General features: G+C 45.4%; 2 protein-coding genes across 2 annotated transcripts in view; one reads left to right on the top strand and one right to left on the bottom strand.

The window, feature by feature from the left end:
• Positions 1 to 12833, bottom strand: part of DPYSL2 (dihydropyrimidinase like 2) — a 127660-nt gene extending 114827 nt beyond the window's left edge. Inside the window, exon 1 of the mRNA XM_045994851.1 lies at positions 12363 to 12833. Coding sequence (XP_045850807.1) covers positions 12363 to 12716 — 354 coding nt within the window. The 5' untranslated portion in view covers positions 12717 to 12833. The remainder of the gene's footprint in view (positions 1 to 12362) is intronic.
• A 290-nt stretch (positions 12834 to 13123) lies between these two features.
• PNMA2 (PNMA family member 2) lies at positions 13124 to 18663 on the top strand. Its single transcript, XM_045986683.1, has 3 exons — positions 13124 to 13210; positions 16393 to 16522; positions 16833 to 18663. The coding sequence occupies exon 3, from the start codon at positions 17284 to 17286 to the stop codon at positions 18376 to 18378; it is 1095 nt and encodes a 364-aa protein (XP_045842639.1). The 5' UTR covers positions 13124 to 13210; positions 16393 to 16522; positions 16833 to 17283; the 3' UTR covers positions 18379 to 18663.
• The last annotated feature ends 946 nt before the right edge of the window (positions 18664 to 19609 follow it).

Below are 19609 nucleotides of genomic sequence, written 5' to 3'. Positions count from 1 at the left end.
TCCAAATAATCGCAGATAAAATATTCCAAATAATGAAGAATGTACAAGCACAAAAGTGCCCAGTAATTCTGTAAACCTAAGACCAAGAGACATCTAAGTCCAGAATCTTGTAATATTCTTAAGTCTACTATTGCCAGCTAGTACTGTATTCAATCATGTTTTTTTATGTTCTATATTTCTGGTGCTAGGACATCCGGGGCTTTACTGACCCTAGAAAGACTGCCCCTCCCAGGACTAGACAATTCCTACATTTCCAAACTCTCTCGGGAGTGCACCTTTCATATCCAAACGAATCTACCAAGAGCCCATATAGTCATCTATCTCATTTTTGAAGCTCTTAAACTCAAGGCCATTGTCCAACTGCCCTATTCACCCCAGGGCCAAGTATCAGACAACTAGGAAGAGCTCTTATGCCCCAGGGTCCCTAAAATTATCCAAACTCAGTCTGTTTTCCTTGCCTTGCATGTTCCTTCCCAGAAACCACAACAATGGCTCTTAGCCTTGTCTTCCCTCATCCCACTGCCTTCTGACGAACCAGGTGCTTCCCCCTGGAGCTCTGTGTGCATGCTCTGTCTCTCGTTCTAGGGATCCATGAGGATAGAAGCCTCCTCCTTCAGGACAGCCATTTCCATACTGTGTGTCTCACTACCCCTGGTTGTAACAAATCCCAGGTGCATTTGAGAACAATTGCCTATCCTAGCCTGTGAGAGGTGGTCCTTTATCTGACAGAGATAACAACTTCTGGGAAGAGACTACTCAGGAAAGGACAGACGAGGAGAAGCAAGAGAGGGACCACCTCCACCATGCTGGTTTGGTAGCTGATGCCAGGCTGCCTGGGGCAGAGTGTTCACGCACTAGGTCAAAGTAAGAAAAATGAGGACAAGACATGTAATTTTTCATAAAGCTCAATTTATGCCTACTTCTAAATCCTGGAGTTATTTTCCTTTTAATGGCTTTGGCGCTAAATTGTTCTTAACGTTAGGGGATGACACTGTGTAGTGATGTTTTTGTTTGGTTTGGTTTGGTTCTTTAGTGTCCCTATTTTGGCAACATAAAAATTTGGCAACCCTTAGCTTGTTCCCCAAATTTGTTTTTGAAATTTCACTGGAGTGTGAAAGCCAAAGTCTGCCAACGCAGCTCCAGAAAATGGGAATGGGACAGGCAGCTGGCGCTCGAATCAAGCCTCAAACTATAAGTCTAGTAAGGATTCGGCGCTCGAATCAAGCCTCAAACTATAAGCCTAGTAAGGATTCAACGACACATGTAGTCAGTTCACACATCTCTCTGCTAAAAGCATGGATTCTGATGGGATCTCACTTTAATTGAAGGTAAGAACACAAGTAAAAAATAATAATAATAATAATAACAAGCTTACCAAAACCTATTAGAGAACAAGGGATAGGAGGTGTCATGGGGGGATAGGGGGAGGAAACATTCAAGAAATTATTTGGCATCTCCATTCGAGGGTAGGAAAGTATTGCTAAAACAGAAACAGATAGGAAACACACTAGATGATCTATCAGATCAAATCAATTTTTTTTTTTATAAAATGTATTCATCTTCCTTGGAACTGAAAAATAAAGCTATATACAAAACAGGAAGAGATCAGGCTCCCCTCACCCACTCACAAACCCCTGCAGATTTCCTCCGGAGTCCCCTGAGACGGGCGGGATCTCGGGGAGGTTCCCAGAGGGTCAGAAAGAGATCTGCTCTGATCTGGGGCCAGTTTGGTCAGGAAGGCGGCGGGGTTCAGGATTCACAGGCCGGAGACTACGTTTCGTGTCACAGACTCGCAGAGCAGAGAAGGGAAGAAGCTAGGATTTCCAAACTCTAAAAGTTTAAGTTCTTTGGGGTCTGGGGCTTGGTTTCCCAAGGGATGGAATTCTGAGTATATTGAGAAACAGAAAATACTTGCCAAGAGCTGGCCTGGGTGTTATCCTATTGAACATAAATTTCAGAGTATTATTGACACCGGAACGTTCCATGACTATGACGGATCAAGAACAAATGAAACCCCTCCATAATCATGCCTGATAAAATATAAACATTGTCCAAGTCACAAAGTACCAAATCCCCCTATCCTAACTGCTCTAAGTGCCTGCTGCTTCTTTCCCAATCACAGCTCGGGCTCTGTCTCATCAATCTCTCCTTGTAGAGGTAAGATATATTGAGACAACAAATCATAGAATTGCCTTCCTTTTTGCATCCCCAGCCCATTGGGAACCCTCATTTCCTTGCACCCTCCCCCAAATCACCCCACTGAAACCCAAATAATCTCTAAGTACCCCCTCACAAAGATGCCCCATGGTTCTCCACGGTGTGTGTTCTCCCTCACTGCAAGTAATAAACCCATCTCATTCAACCACAAGTGCGCTCCTAGGGGTTGCTGGCTGAAGGATGTGTTACCAGTAGGCTCAAGTAGGAATTCAGTGATTATTTAACATGTTAGAATTATCTCTCTCAAACAATAGTGAAGTATAGAGACCTTCTCATTAAAGTCAAATATCAAACAGGGAGCCCTAATACTTCCACCATTATCCAACATTGTTCTAGAAGCTCTAATCAATGTAGTCAGACACAGAAAAGAAATAATAAGTAAAGGCAGTGGAAAAAAGACATAAAAGCAATATTAGGTAATACAACTGTCCCAAGAGAATCAATTGGAAAATATTAGAGCCAAGAGTAAGTTGAATAATGTACTCTGCTATTAATTAATATAAAACTCAAGTGTCACACAGAATGTAAACTACACAGTATAATGACAATTATATTCACAATAACAACAAAGCACTGGGAATAATACAACAAAAAAATTTCAGAGCAAAAAAGCAGAATACCTGAAAAGATAAAAGGGAAGTCCATACTATAAGCTTAGGTAGAAAGACTTGTTATCTTAAAAATTATATATATCTTCCAGTTCACTAGATAAATTTCACATAATTCTGGTAAAATCATATCAGGTGTCTGTAACTGAAAATATCTTTCATGGAAAATTCAGTTGAATGGTGGCAAAACAGAAAAAAATAAAAATATTTAAAAGCAAAAGTAACTAAAGCAGTTTTGAACCACTACATCAGTAAGGCAGATCCATGAAACAGCAAGGAGCTAAAACTGATATCCAGACATATGGAAAAGGTGGAGTATATAAAAAATAAGTCAAGAAACATAATTATTCACTAAATGCCATTAGGCCATTAGGCTATTTGGAAAATTAGGTTACACCTAATTTCAAGGTATTGAAAAATTAATTGCATTTAATTTTTATATAAATATAAATTTAAATATAAATGAACACAGAATCCAAAAAGGTTTTAGAAGAAAATATAAGTATATAATAATCTTGAAAGGCAGGGACATATCAGAAAAGATAAACTGATTTAAGTTCAAAATTTAAATTTGGATATCAAAATATAAAGGCCACAAAAAATCAGATGCAACCTAACAAAAAAATGTGTAACAAGTTGACATTGAAGTGGATATATTCTAATATAGAATTTTTATAAATCAGTGTTTAAAATATGAATGCTTTAGTAGGAAAACTGGCAAAAAAGCAAGATACCACTTGTCACCTACAAATTTGGGAAATATCTATAAAAATGACAATACCTAGTGATATCAGAAATGCTGAAAAACAGTATTTCTCATTCATTTTTGGTGGGAGTATAAAGACTGGAAAAAATATTATACAAAAATGTTATCAATGCTTATTTTTAGATAATCAGATTATCAAGGATTTCTTTCTTTTAAAAAAGATTGCTCACCACATGTACAATAAACATGGTACTGTCATGCTATTTCTAAAGAAAAAAATAGAACAAAATAAAAATTAAATTCAATTTGTTTCTCAAATTTGTTTTTTCTGCCCTCCTCAACACCATCCCTGTGGTTTTCAAATCACTGGAGAGATAGGTAGGTAGGTAAGTAGATAGATTTATATTTATAATATATATAATTGAAGTTGAAAACTTGTGTGTATATATATTTATATAAAATAGCAAATACATGTGTGAATATACATAAAGGAAAGAAATTTCTTTATATGAACAGGATCATGAAATAGATCAGACTTAGGTAGTACACAAAACACTCAAGGATACTGACCTATTGGAAATACTATTCTAAATGAATTTCAAAACTCCCATAAAGCAACGGAACTTAGTTACATAATTATCATTCCAAGAAATGAGGCCCTGGAACTTCTTTGCTAGATTTCAGTTGATCCAGTAGTTTTGAGAATAACTGGGAATAATTATAACACCAAAAGCGGAAGAAACAAAAGTAAAGACAGATAAATCAGGCTTCACCAAAATTAAGAACTTCTGTGCATCAAAAGGCACATATGAAGAAGATGAAAAAAAAAAAAACAGCCCAAAGACAGGGAGGAAAATAGGGGCACCTGGGAGACTCAGTCAGTTGAGCACCCAGCTCTTGGTTTTTCCACTCAGGCCATGATCTCAGGATCCTGAGGTAAAGACCCCTGTGGGGCTCTGTGGTGCACTGGGTGTGGAGCCTGCAATTTTGATTCTTTGATTCGGATCTTGATTCTTGGATTCTGCAATAAGATTGTTTCTGTTCCTCTCCATCTGCCCCACTCCCTGTTTGTGCACACGCTCTCTAAAATAAATAAATAAATCTTTTTAAAAAATGGGAAAAAATATTTGCAAATCATGTATCTGATATCCAGAATATATAAAGAACTCGTAGAGGTGCCTGGCTGGCTAAGTCAGTTGACCACGACCTTGGGATTGTGAATGTAAGCCTCACGCTGGGTGTAGAGATTACTTAAAAACAAAATCTTTAAAAAAAAAAAAAACACAAAAAAAAAACGACTCATACAATACATCAACAAAAGGACAAACAACTCCATTTTTTTAAAGTGGCAAAGCACTCGAATAGACATCCTTCCAAAGAAGGTATGCAAATGGACAACAAGCACGTAAAAAGCTGCTCAGATGCTTGGCCATTGGGGAAATGCAAATCAAAACCACAATGAGATACCACTTCACAACCACTGGGGCAGCTATAATCCATAAAAGGGGGGGGGGGAATACTGTTGTGGAGGATGAGCAGAAAGAAATTGGAACCCTTGTACATTGCTGGTGGAAATGTAAAATGGAAGTAAAATTGTGGGAAATGGTTTGGCAGCTCCCCAAAAAGCTGAACACAGAATACCGTATGATCTAGAAGTTCCGTGCCTAGGTATATTCCTAAAAGAACTGAAAACATATATTTAAACCAACACTTGTAGAAGAATGGTAACCGTGGTATTATTCATGAGAGCCAAAAAGTGGAAACAACTCAAATGTCCATAAACTGGTGAATGGATAAATGAAATGTGAGATATACAAACAATGGAATATTGTTCAGTGATGGAAAGGAATGAAGGACTGACACACGCCATCGTGAGGGTTCACCTTGAGACCATTACAAGGAATGAAAGAAGCCAGACACAAAAGGCCACATGTTGTAGGATGCCATGTATGCAAAATGTCCAGAACAGGCCAAATCCACAGAGACAAACGTGGATTTGTGGCCTCCATAGGCTGGGGTGAGAGAGTATTGGGGAGTAGCTGCTTAATGCATATGGGGTTTCTTTTTGGAGCCATGAAATGTTCTGCAATTAAATGGTTGCACAAGACTGTGAATGTCCTAGAAGTCACTGAATTGTAGATGATAATGGTTTAAAGGAGGATTTGATGTTATATGAATTTTATCTCAATGTTGAAACAAAACAAAACAAAGAAAGAACAGCCGGGGGACAGCATCACTTTCTTTTAGAGCCTTTAGTGGAAATGAGAGGAGTCTTGGAGGTCAAGGCCCCTCCTGATGACAGCTCAGATTAGGTGACTGTACAGAATGGCTTAGCTAGTGAACAAGAGCCAGGACTATGGGCTGGGTTTCCTGACTCCTACTTGGGAGTTCTTTCCACTGGAGAGCTGCCTGGAAATCAGAGACCAGGCAAGCAGTCTCTACATGTCTCAGAAACACACCCCAAGCCACCACCTTCAAGACCAGATGCTTCCCCTTCAAGGCACTATTTGCATGCAGCTCTTGGCCTATGCTACCAGCCTTTGCCCCAGGCTGCAGCCAACCAAATTCGTGTCCATCAGCCCATCCGCCAATGCTTTTATTGATGGCTTGCTCGTTATTTGCTTGTAGTTCATGATTTACATCCAGTGGAAAAATTACATTGTCATCACATTGCTCTCATCTTAGAAAGGCATGTCATTCACACTGTCAGATTGGGCCTCTGTCCCAGTGATATCTGAAGACATTTCTTGGGTTAAAAAAAAAAAATGATGGACAGAATATCAGCAGCTTAGGGCACATTCATAAAGACAGATCAGCAGTCCTTTTTACAAATGGCTTCAAAGAGTACACCACAAAACAGAAAGCAAACAAAGGTAGGCACTCGGAACTATTTTGTAATAGTTAATTCTTTGGAGATAAAATGAGAAAAGAATAATTAATAAAGAAAGCAATTCAGTACATCATAATGATTAAAAGACTATTTAGTCACGTGGACCTGGGTTCAACTATTACTTTTGGTTAGCAAGTTGCTTTGCAAGTTTCTTTTACCTTCAGATATTTCTTTTGCAAAATAAGGGTAACAGTAGCACCTACTCAATAGAATTACCTTAAGATTAATAAGATAGCACACATAAAGCATTTAGCACAGAGCCTACCCCATAGAACATACGAAGTTTGATGGTATACAGAATATTTTGCCTGCAAAACTAAATTGTACCTTTAAGCTCACTATCTCTGGCAATGGAATGGAGCCACAGAATGGTATAGTGCAAGAAGTATGGCCCTGGTGGGCACTTGGGCAGCACAATCAGTTGAGCATCCAACTCTTGATTTTAGCTTATGTCATGATCTCAGGGTTGTGGGATCAAGCCCCATGTCAGGCTCACACTCAGCATGGAATCTGCTTGTCCTTCTCCCTTTGCCCTTCCTCCCCACACCCTCTCTCTCCTTATCTCAAATAAATAAATAAAATCTTAATAAAAAAAAAAGAAGTATGGCACTGAGTCAGGTTCAAATCCTAGGTCATACATTTACTACAGAGCAAGACCTTGGGAGTGGTCAGTAAATATCACTAAACCTCAGTGTCATTTATAAAAAGGGAAAATGCCTATATCAGAAGGTGTTGAGGCAAGTTTCAAAATAATATATTTTCTACATTCTAAAATATAGGATCTAGAATGTAAACGTACATTCTAGAATTATATAATGTTACCAAAATAACAAGATTTTACTGGTGTAGGACTGCAGTGGGACTGGGCAGTCAGAAGCCTCCAAACTCTCTCTGAAACCATCACGAGAATTCCAGAGGATGAAGCATAATTTTTCTGGGCATCACTTTCTCCACTGCTAGAATGAGGTGATTAAATAATCATTAGGTCTCTTTCAACCTCTACCATCCAATGGCAGCGTACGTTCAACCCCATGGTCAATTCTGACCCTCCCAAGAAAGGAGAAAGGGGCACTGGCACCGAAGGACCCACGAGAAAAACTGGCCTATCACTCTCTGGGCTCAGACCTAGTTGGCAGCGGCATGGCTCGATGCACCAAGAAGTTTGGAATCATAGGTAAATATAGAACCCGTTATGGAGCCTCCCTTCAGAAAATGGCGAAAGGGAGTGAAATAAGCCAGCAAGCCAAATACACTTGCTCCTTCTGTGGCGAAACCAAGACAAAAAGAGGAGCTGTGGGGATCTGGCTCTGTGGCTCCTGCATGGAAACCGTTGCCGGTGGCCCCTGGACCCGCAACACCACTTCTGCCCTCACAGTAAACTCTGCTATCAGAGGACTAAAGAAGTTGAAAGACCAGTAGAAGCTCCACCATTTGAAACATTGCTAGCCTGTAATAAATGGGTTAATTTATGTAACAAAAAAGAAAAAAGAAAAAATAGCCTATCTTTACCAAGGGTAGCAAAATGCCCAGTCCATTCCTGATTCCCATGGCCCATGAGTTTATGAACTATGGGGCATTCAACCAGATGTTGCCATTGGACCTTCAATGACAGCAATTTTCTTCTCCACCTTTGAGCCACAAGGGAGACAGATGATAGAGGCTGTTTAGCTGGTGAGAGTTTTCTTCTATTCAGGTCTCTGGCTGGAGGAGTCTATTTCATTCCCAGTGTAACCCTTCTTACTTCCTCCCACAATTAATTGATTGCAAAACTATTAATTGTGCCACAAATTTTCAATCATCAATGACTTATCAAAATTTAACAAATTATATTATTCAACCTTTAAAAAAGAAAGAAATCTTGTCACATGCTAGAACATGGTTTAACCTTAAGGACATTATGCTAAGTGATGTAAGCCAGTCACAGGAAGATAAATGCTGTACAATTCCACTTATAGGAGGTATCTAGAGTAGTCAAGTTCATAGAGACAGAAAGTAAAATGGCTGATACCAGGACGTGGGGGGAGGAGAAATGGGAGTTAGTGTTTAATGGACACAGAGTTCAGTTTTGCGAAAGGGAAGGTTCTGGAGACTGAATACACAACAATAGGTGTGTATTTACACTACTGAATTGTATATTTAAAAATGATCAATATAAACTCTCTGTTATATGTATTTCATCACAATTATTTTTTTAGTTATGGATTATCACCATTTCTTTCTCTTCCCTTTGTTCCCTGATGGGTCTTGGGCTTTTTGGAATCCTGAACATACAAATGTTCATATTTATGCCTCTCTTTTGAAACAATGTAGCCGCTACAGTATCAAATGGATGCCCTTGTTCATGGCTTCCAGCCAAAGCTCTACCACATATCTGGCTAACTAGATGTTCATTTTGTTGAACAGGCTAGCCTACTATCAAACAGGTATCTCTGGGGGCAACCTACATATCAGTCATTCACATAGCAGATAGAAGCCTTCAATCGCTGGGATGTCTTTCTAGCTAAGATAAACACAACGAAGGGATTTTTGAATGGGAGGTGAGGGCAAAGGAGAAGAGTGATTTCAGAACTTGTTTTGGAGGAAGAAAGACCTAGAATGGGCATCAGCATCAGGATAGGGTAAGAGTGGCCTTGAATAGCAAGAAGGCAGCATGGTCACTGGGCACCAGTGGCTTGGGTTATCAGCTTGGAGAGGGGATGAGGGGAGACACAATGGCAGGGAATATCAAAAAGCAGTTTACAGATCTGGGAATTTTATCAAGTTCAGTGGAACTCCTATATCGTTTACTCACTGGCACCCGCCCTGCAGAAATGGAGAATCACTCCCCAGCCACATAGGTGTGGCTGTGGGAAAGAAGAGCTTGCTAGCAACTTTGGAAGAGAGGCTCATGATCCAGCATCCCTGGTTAAACTGTGTCTGAGGTAGGATAAAGGGAATTCTTAAGAGGAAGGGAGGAGGCTGAGGGACCTCTGGGCACCAGAAAGGGGGAACTGGGCCAATAGTACAGCCTTTCTCCTCTCTTCCAAGAGGCTCAGAGTCCTTTACAGATGGTAACCAATCTAACCTCACTGCAGCTCAAAGAGGAAATTGCCAAAGACACAAAGGAAAAGAGTAAAGAGGTAGCTTTCCTCAGTCATATTCACTACACCGGCTTTTCCCTTCACCAAAACCTAACATCCCAGCTGGAGCCACACCCATTTTTTCTGATGATTACCTGCTAGCACCTGTAAATGCAAATATAGACACCAGTGTCCCACAAGCCGCATGGTGTATGGGTTGAGGAAGACTGTTCCCTCCTCTAGCAAAGTGTTTCTAGAGAACAGCAGACCCCCCTACAACAGGTGGACAAAGCCACTTCTGACCAACCTATATACATTAACAATACCTATAAACACAGATTCAGGGGAGGAGAGAGGTGCAAATCAGGGACCCCAGGGCCCACTCACTCTAGTTCTCCTCCTGTCTCTGTCCCAAGCCTTCAGAAAGGAATGCACTGAGAGATTGGCAGTCATGTTTCTCATTAGCAGAAAATTAAGTGATGGCTACTCAAGTCAATCAAAATGGTGGGCCCAACTGTGCCTTTGAAAATCACTACTGTCACACACACACACCAAATACCTTTTCTCTCTTGTATAGACATGAAATATTCAACCACTGTAAGTACTGATCCCAGTAAGTGCTCTTAGTCATGAATGAAACCAATCCCCCAGGAATAGCCCTTATATGATAAGGCAAGATTGAATGAAAATTCATGGAAGGCTGCAGAAAAACCAAGCAGAATCATCCTCTTTTGCTAATAATTGGGCAACTAAAGCCAATGTGAATTTGCAGAGGCTAAAAGTAGCTGGGGTTCTGGTTGTGTATTTCCTCTTCAAATCTCCCCCTCCATACACCTTAGGTTTACAATTTCAAATGTCTATTAAAATCAGGGAGTGTTCATACAAGAAGCTGATGATCAAACATCTAAGCTTCCAGATGGACAGGAAAAGAGATGTATTATTCAACCCAATGAAACTCTCCCTTTGAAACCTGAGTTTTAATTCACTGCCATTATTATAAGGGTGGCCATTCTCAAACTCTGCCCCCTGATCTGCCATTTTAAAAATAATCCCTTCCTTATATCAAAGAATTTTTCCGTTCCCTTTAAGAAATTAGGATTACCAGCACAACTTGTTAAAGATGAGGATACTCACACAACCATGATGCTATATGATCATGGTTTGGCCCTCATCCAATGTGTTCACATGGGAAAGTATTTCACACTCCCTCGCGTTTCAATATTAGTTATATTTTTAAAAACTTTTGCTTCAATTGTCTGATCACTTGAATTCAGGTGAGTTTTCTGGATTAAGTTCTTTGGGCTGACTCATAGTGAAATATGGGTATCAAGTACCCCCTATATGGAATAAATCAAAGGACAGAGCTGGGAGAGGAGGAATCAACTAAGTAATTAATTGTCCCACCTTTTGAAAATGACAGTAAATGGTTTATCTTTCCTAGAATTTGTGCAATAAAAGTCAAAAGCTGCAAAAACTATGCCGTGTCAGGAAACAGTAACGTGTTCCAGCCATTATAACCAACTCTTTAATTGTCCTCCATGCGTTCACTGTAAGCACACAGCCTGAATACTAAATAAATGCTGGTGGAATCAGGGAATATGTATAGACCACTCCCAACTACTCTGAAAGCCCCTTCAGAAGAAATCACCTTGAACTTTTTATAGCTAACCTTCTCCCTGCCCCACAAGGCAAGGCACACAATGGGTATTCAATAATCAATCATTGACTGATTTCTCCTCTTCACCAGTAGGCATGGTAGATAAACAGCAAACAAGTGTTAAAACATTTCACAGTGTAATCTAACGGTGGAGAAATTAAGGATGTGGGGGAAAATGCACAAGTATGAAGGTCACCCTGATAAAGAAAAAAAAAAAAATGTGTGAGAAGACTACCGCACTTAAAATGCACACTGTTCACCATAGCCAGAGATAACAGATATTTTCTAAATTCAAGGTTCGCAAATTGATCTTCTTTGTTTCTCCATTAACACGGTACAGGGGGTCTAGTCCATCTTTGACCATCTATTCAAAATGAAAGGGATTTTCCCCCTTTCTTTTCTTTTCACCCCTTGAACATAATCCACTAAGTCTCCACTCCCAAAGCGCCTCCCAAATAGCGGCGGGGGGGAGCACTCTGGGAAGCCCTTGCTGGGAGACTTAGCGGAACTTTGTTCTCCACATGGGCTATTTGGAGCGTCTCGGGTTCCCTGGGTGACTCCACAGCCTCCCTCCGTCCACGCCGCGAACAGGAGTAGGGCGAGAAGATCCTCCCAGGCGGTCCGCGGAGGCGCTGACCATGGTCCTGGCCTCGGAGCTCCGGACGCGAGCGCCGAGGGCGCCAGAGCGGGTATAGTGGGAGTGGGCGCAGGGCGCGGCGGGGAGCGGCTGTCGAAGCCCCCGCCCCTCCCGAACCCCGCGGAGCCTTCGGGCCTGCACGCTAAACCTTCACTGCACGCTCCGAGATGCATCAAAAAAGGGTGGGGCACCCAGCCACAACTGCAATCGGAAGCCGCCCGGAAGGATTTAAGAAGAATGGAATCGGTTCAACCCTCCCCCACACCACCATACGACCCCCAACCGGGCATCGGGATCGGTTCATCCTTTACTCCCACCCCCCACCTACCAGGCCCAGGGAGGAGCGGGCAGCCTTTGTGGGCGCACAGCCGCCCACCGCCGCGCCCGAGCCTCTCTGCACCCTGTACGTAGAAGGGGCAAGTAGGGCGGGGTGCATGTACAGATTTGAGGATGCAATATTCAAGTGAGGCAGGACGGTGGGCACGCTGGGATCCTCGGTTCTCCACCGAGCTGGAAGGGAGCCTAGGGAGGAGAGACCCCACGTCTGGTACTGCGTCTCGAACACCCCCTCCCCGCCCCCATACCAACCTGGTCGTAGATGTTCTGCAAGGCTTCCTTGCCCGAGGCCCGCCGGATCTCCACCTTCCGGCTCGATTCAACAGATGGCTCCCCGCCGGCGCGCCGGCCCTGCCGGGAGTACGGCGGCTGCGGGTCCGGGCCCAAGTGGGCGACGTCCCGCTGCTGAGCCACCACCTGCCCCGACCCCCGGCCCACAGACAACGAGTCGAAGTCGATGGTCTTGTTCTCGGAGGACCCTTCCACCGGGCAGAACATGCCACAGAATTTCTGCCGCGGCTTGGGGCTGCCTGAGCCCAGGTTTTTAAAAAAGGCAGGGACTTCTTCGTCCTCTGCCGGCTTCCCGGATTGCTTCCTCTCAGCCATGGCGCGGGAGCTCGGGGAGGGTCCTCTCCGTCCGTCCGTCTGCCGGTCCCTAAATCAGTCTCTCTGTGCACAAACCCCCTGGCTGCCGCGAGACTGCCGCTCTCTGCCTACCGCAAGGTGTACAGAAAGGAAGGAGGGCTGGTGAGCGAGCGACCCACCCCTCCCGGTCCCTCCCTCTGACCCCGCTTTCTCCCCTCCCTGCCCACGCCCCCCGCCGCCGAGCCAGCTCCCGCGAGCAGCAAAGTTGGGTCTGGGAGGGCCGCCGCTGCTGCAGCGGGAGCAGAGAGGCGGCCAGTTCCAGGCAGCAGCGGGAGGAGGGAGCCGCGGGCGAGGCGGGGGCGGGGGCGGGGCGCGGCGCTGGGGAGGGGAGCGGAGCTCAGGGGAGGGAGGGGAGGGCCGGGCCTCTGAGAGCCCCGCGCTCCGGAAGTGAAGCGGCCAGACCACCCGCTAATGGATGCGGAGCGCAGGGCCTGCTGACCGCTTTCCGCGCCAGGGTAAGTATGGGGCAGGGTACGCAGGGGCGAAGACCCGAGGGCGCAGCCCCTAGCTTCTGCGCCTCTCTCCCACACCTGCCTGGCCCAGCAGTCTTCTCCCCCTTCCGCATTGCAGAGATGGGCCAGGGGCAAGGGTCCACCAGAAAGAGGGCTTCCTCCCCTTTACCCAGGGTGTAAGCTGATGGATGGGGAAAAGGGGACGAACCGACTGACGCCTGGACACCCGGGGAGGACGACGGGGCAGCCCTGACGATGGGGAAGGGATGGCGCAGACTGTATGGAGAGGTGGGGGCCTTAACGATGCACGGGATACGAAACCTGGTTACCCGCGGGCCTTGGTGGGCTACGCAGAGATTGAAACGAAAAGGTTCTCCCTCACCGCACCCCCAGTGGTTGGGGGCGCCTAGCCTGGCGGGGAGAAATGCAGAAGGGCGTAGCAAACGCGGCGGGCGGTGTGTGTGTGTGTGTGTGTGTGTGTGTGTGTGTGTGTGTGTGTGTGTAAAGACAGAGGTCTGCGCGCCGTGGGAGTGTAGCAAAAAGTGCAGTCTGCAAATTCTGGCACCGAACTGCAAGTTGTAGTAAGAGTGGGATGAAACCTGTTCTATTGCCCAAAGGCGTCAAGTACAGTAACTGCGCCACTGCATCAAGAAGGGCCCCAGAGATTGTCTTGATTTGGTATCTTCCGCCCCTTCTTCCTTGCCAAAAAAGAGGGTAAGACGCAGATTGAAGTCCACTCCCCAAGTCCCCAGCCCTCGGCGCCCAGAGTGCCCCTCCTTGCTCCCCCGCCCGCGTGGCGCACTGCGCCAGAGCCGCGGGGTTTCCCTGGTTGCCAGATGCCAAGTGCCTGGGATGTAAAGTGCGTGCGTGCGAGTCCAGTGGTGGGGTAGGAGATGGGGTGCAGTCTGTGATGGTGCCTTGAATTGTGTGAGGCCACGCCGGGGAAAGGTGTGTGGACTTGGTGTGTAGTGCAGCTAAACCAGCCACAGCTACTGGGTTGGTGCGTAGATAAGGGGCATTTTGATTTGTGCCGGTAACTCGGTTTCTGAGAGTCCTTCATTGCTTTTTCCTGTCCCCACGTCTTTTCCATGTATCAGTCCCTGCCTCTGGTCGATTACAGCCCCGCCCCTCTTTCCATAGTGGCAAAATCCTGCAGGAAAGATGCCCATCCTTTGGCTGCTGGAGAGGGAGATCTGGGCATGCTCAGTAACCAGGGTGGGTTTGGGTTAGGAGAAGCTGTATACTGCAAGACCGTCGCGCAGTGTAGTGCGACTGAGGATCCATTCCCATTGTCAGCCTTTGCCCCTGGATGGATAAGTTCAGATACCTCCCCACCCCACCCCCCATCGTGAGGGACAGTTTGGGGAATGGAGTTAAATTTGGAGGACAACCAGTCACAGTTTGAAGACGAGCCCACCATTACGGGTGGGAAGGAGGACCCAGCTGAGAACAGGAGACTGCGAGAGGGGAAAAATATTTGTGTGGAGGGGCCCGAGAGATCCAGGGCAGGCATTTGGACTTTGCACCCGATGTGCTTCGGTTTTGAATAACGTGCTTCCACAGAAATTACATCATTTCCGGGGCACCTGGGTGGCTCAGTGGGTTAAGCCTCTGCCTTTGACTCAGGTCATGATCTCAGGATCCTGGGATCAAGCCCCACATCGGGCTCTTTGCTCGGCAGGGAGCCTGCTTCCCTCTCTCTCTCTGCCTGCCTCTCTGCCTACTTGTGATCTCTCTCTGTCAAATAAATAAATAAAATCTTTAAAAAAAAAAAAAGAAAGAAAGAAATTACATCATTTCCTACCCAGAGCAAGCCCATGAGAGGAGTGCTTTTACCATCACGCATTTCCAGAGCAGGAAACAGATTTAGGGAGAGTGAGGCACTTTGGCCAAGGTCACTATCTAGCTAAATGATCCAACAATTTCAAGCGAATATCTGATTCCTTTTCTAACGTATCCCATCTTTACGTGAGAAAATACAAGATTTTTACTTTTTTTTTTTTCATGTCCAAGTATTTCCATTGCAGGTAGAGATCACCTCTGGAAAAAGCCGCTGGCCAAAGGTAGCCTAACCTCAACATGGCCTTTATTACGTAGACCTTGGAGATGTTTCTTCCTGGGCAGTCGATATCTTTATACAGTTCCTATTTCCTCTAAATATTATGAGGAGAGGATAGTTACCCCTCATATCTTAGAAGGGAGAGTATGGCATGGAGAAGCTCAGATCCTTGGGGCTGCTGGCTGGGGGTCAGATCCAGCATTTTGCCCTCCTGGCCCTCTGGCACATGCCATGCCTTCAGCACCTTCCAGAAAGACTCGGAAAATGTGCCTGCGGCGGGAGCAGCTGCCAGCATAGCTGTGGGCTGACATCTGTGGCGTTCGGACCCCATTTGGACTGATGGGGATGTTTCAGGCCTACAGAAGGATATTTGCAGCCCCGTAACACACAGCACATGGCAGTAAGTGGGAGACGGTAGGAACTCTTCCCTTCCTATATCCCCTGTTCTCCACCACTCTCCACACATGTGCTTCCTGTTTTTCTTTTTCCTCCAATGACCCGTTCACACTTAAATGTTATGAAGCATTTTTAACATTCATAGCAAAAGAAACACCTAGTTGTGCATTTGCAAAGTCTGACCACACATAACAAAAGAGAGTTCATAATTCCAAGTTTAACATATTTGGTTCTGAGTTTGTTTTTTTTTTAATTGTTAAACCTGGGGACACCTGGGTGGCTCAGTTGCTTAAGCCTCTGCCTTTGGCTCAGGTTGTGATCCCAGGGTTCTGAGATGGAGCCCCGCATTGGGCTCCTTGCTCAGTGGAGGTTCTGCTTCTCCCTCTCTTTCTCCCTCTGCTCCTGCTTGTTCTCTGTTTCTCACTTGTTCTCTCTCTCTCTCAAATAAATAAATTAAATCTTTAAAAAAATGGTTAACCTATACTAAATTATTATTCCTATAGTATAGTATGGTATGGTATATAAGTTAAATTATTATACCTATATTAAGTTGGTTTTAAATGTTTGAGTGATTAATTGGATTTTTTAATCAAAGAAATGGGACAACTCCATATTGTTTAGTAGACTTAATTATATTGTAAAGAATTGTCGTTTTTAAAATAAGTTCATTAATAGTCATCACTGGATGTCATCAAGCCATAAATATATATTTGTTATTTATGTGTAACAGGGCAGCTTGGCTTGGCTGGAGCTAAGAAGGTCCCAGACACACCATTGTGTGGAGATGGGTGACACCTTCCTTTTCTAGAAGCTACTAAATAAGCTCGTGACTCTCATGAACAACTGGAACACATACACAGGTATCTAGCCATATCTAATTTCATTCTTCACACGGGGGGAAAATCTCGAGTCCTGTCTTCAACCGTGGATCAGACATTAATTGGCATGCCTGATGAGCAAATGATGGGGAAGCCAGATTGCAGGAGGGTCCCCCAAGAGAAAAAAAAGAAAGTCACTCTTAGCAAAGAAGAGGTCTGACAGAGTGGGGCAGATGCAAATCCAAAATGATACAGAACCCCTGGTCTACCCCCCACTTGCATCCTGAACCAAAGCACAGTGCTCCCCAGGGAGGAGAGGGCTGTGTGGTAAAACTGACCATTGTTTCACTAGGAGTCCAGGCCACCTTGCTGGGACACTTCTCTTCAGGATCACTGGGTGCCAGAGTGGAGGCCTTTCCCAGTGGCTAGCGAGAGCAGCTCTTGCAGGTGGCTGAGGCCATTGGAGAAGGGTCAACACCACCACGTGGCTGCTAGCTTCGGGAGGAGAGCCACAGCAGCCCCTGGACTGCAGAGGCACAGGGAGTGGTGCTGGCATTACCGAGATACCCAGTCAGCCATCTTGGCTCAGGTCTAGAGACAGAACTGGCAGTGCTGAGTTCTTGCCACTGCATGAGTAAGGGTTATTGGTCCCCAAGACTTGGGGACTGCTGGGGGAGTGGCCTAGGACCCTGGAAGTAGAAGTTCAGGAGCTCACCCAGGATATTCTGAGTCCTACTGCAGCGTGTATCTGCACCACAAAGGAGTTGGTAGCTGCAGAGTTAGAGCGAGGGAATACCGGGACCATGGCACTGGCCCTGTTGGAGGACTGGTGCAGGATCATGAGCGTGGATGAACAGAAGTCACTGATGGTTATGGGGATACCAGTGGACTGTAATGAGGCTGAGATTCAGGAGGTCCTCCAGGAGTCTTTGAAGTCTCTGGGCAGGTATAGACTGCTTGGCAAAATATTCAGGAAGCAGGAGAATGCCAATGCGGTCTTACTAGAGCTTATGGAAGATACTGACATCTCGGTGATCCCCAGTGAGGTTCAGGGAAAGGGGGGGATCTGGAAAGTAGTCTTCAAGACCCCTAACCAGGACACGGAATTTCTTGAACGACTGAACCTATTTCTGGAAAAAGAGGGGCAGACAGTCTCTGGGATGTTCCGAGCCCTCGGGCATGAGGGGGTGACTCCAGCCACCGTGCCCTGCGTATCGCCAGAGTTATTGGCGCATTGGTTGGGACAGGCGATAGCACATGCCCCGCAGCCTCTGCTGCCCATGAGATACCGGAAACTGAGAGTGTTCTCGGGGAGTGCCGTGCCTGCTCCCGAGGAAGAGCCCTTTGAAATCTGGTTGGAACAAGCCACTGAGATCGTCAAAGAGTGGCCGGTAGCGGAGGCAGAAAAGAAAAGGTGGTTGATGGAAAGCCTGCGCGGCCCTGCCCTGGACCTCATGCACATAGTGCAGGCAGACAACGAGGCCATCAGCGTAGAAGAGTGTTTGGAGGCGTTTAAGCAAGTGTTCGGAAGCCTGGAGAGCCGCAGGACCTCCCAGGTGAAGTACCTGAAGACCTATCAGGAGGAGGGGGAGAAGGTCTCAGCCTACCTATTGCGGTTAGAAACCCTGCTCCGGCGAGCAGTGGAGAAAAGAGCCATCCCCAGGAACATCGCAGACCAGGTCCGCCTGGAGCAGGTGATGGCGGGAGCCAACCTCAGTGAGGTCCTTTGGTGCAGGCTGAGGGAGCTGAAGGATCAGGGCCCGCCTCCCAGCTTCCTTGAGCTAATGAAGGTAATCCGGGAGGAAGAGGAGGAAGAGGCCTCTTTTGAAAAGGAGAATACTGAAGAGCGCGATGAAGGGGATGGCTATGGCCGCTGGGATCACGAGGCAGACGACTAAAAATCAGCTCAGCACAGGACCCACGGCCAGCGTGCCTAGGGACATTCGCTTTATCCAGCTGAGACCACGTCGCTCTTTTTGTCGTTAAATGTATGCAACTGAAATCGAGGCTTGGAGCCAGGTCTTAATGCTTCCTTCTCAGAAAAAATTATCCGAAAGTTTCTTGGACCCTGCATGGATGATGAGAAGAAACACCGGATTCAATTCCAAATATGAGCTAGGAAGCCTGAAGGAATCTGAGGCACTTGAGGTCTCCCAGACAGACCAAATTTTACCCCTACCATTTAAAAAAAAAAAAAAAAAAAAAAAGATGTGAGGAAAAAAATCGTTTGTAATTTATTTAAAAATAGAAGCTCTTGGACTTGTCAGGTGATTTCCCTTCTCAAATCAGCACCTTCTGAGTGCCTAGCAGTGTGAGGAGGTCAGGATACTAAATCTAAGAGCCTGGGTGGTGCTCTCGGGGAGCTTACCACCTCCTTGAAGATGTGGCTTGGTGGCGGCATGGGAGAAGCTAAATAACCATGTGTAAATAAGTCACCACACCAGTAGACGCACCATTGCGAAATGAATACAACCACCTCCCGTGATGTTTCTTTTCTTTACTTGGGATGCACTCCTCCACTTCTCCGCTAGATGGCAGATGGACAGTTCCAGGCACTGTGTTAGGCCCCCAAGGCACAGATGACTCGGCCTAATCCCTGTTGCAAGAGATCTACCGTGTGCCAGACACCTTCAAGAAAGAGTGGGCATTATGGGAAGGCATGCAAAAGAGGGAGGATTGGATTTAGTGAGCAGACCGTTCTGGTAAGAGAAGATTTTTATTGGCAACAAAGGGGATGGAGGAAAGGAAAGGAGCTCATGTTTATTGAGGGTCTGTTATGTCCCAGGTGTTTCACATGTATCTATTGTATTTATTGTACACAGCAATCCCAGTACGCTACCATTTTGCCTTTTTTGAAAGAGAAGACGAAGCTCAGATGAGTTAAGCGGTCTCCTCAGTATTGAAATAATAACAAGTGGCAGAGCTGAGATAGAAGTCTAGAACTTTCTGTCTCTTGGTAATCCTCTGGCCACTACCATTGTGATTTTCAAGTTGTGCTCCATAGTTCTGCAGAGATTTTTCAGGAGTTCCATCTTTAAAATGTATTTTGAAGTCTTCTCATCTCTACTGAAAAACAGGTCGATTCAAGCTGTGTTGTTGATATACAAACGTCCTCACACTGGCATTCAC

The sequence above is a fragment of the Meles meles genome, chromosome 2, assembly GCF_922984935.1.
Source record: "Meles meles chromosome 2, mMelMel3.1 paternal haplotype, whole genome shotgun sequence".
NCBI lineage: Eukaryota > Metazoa > Chordata > Mammalia > Carnivora > Mustelidae > Meles > Meles meles.
This window is presented reverse-complemented; position numbering and strand designations above follow the sequence as displayed.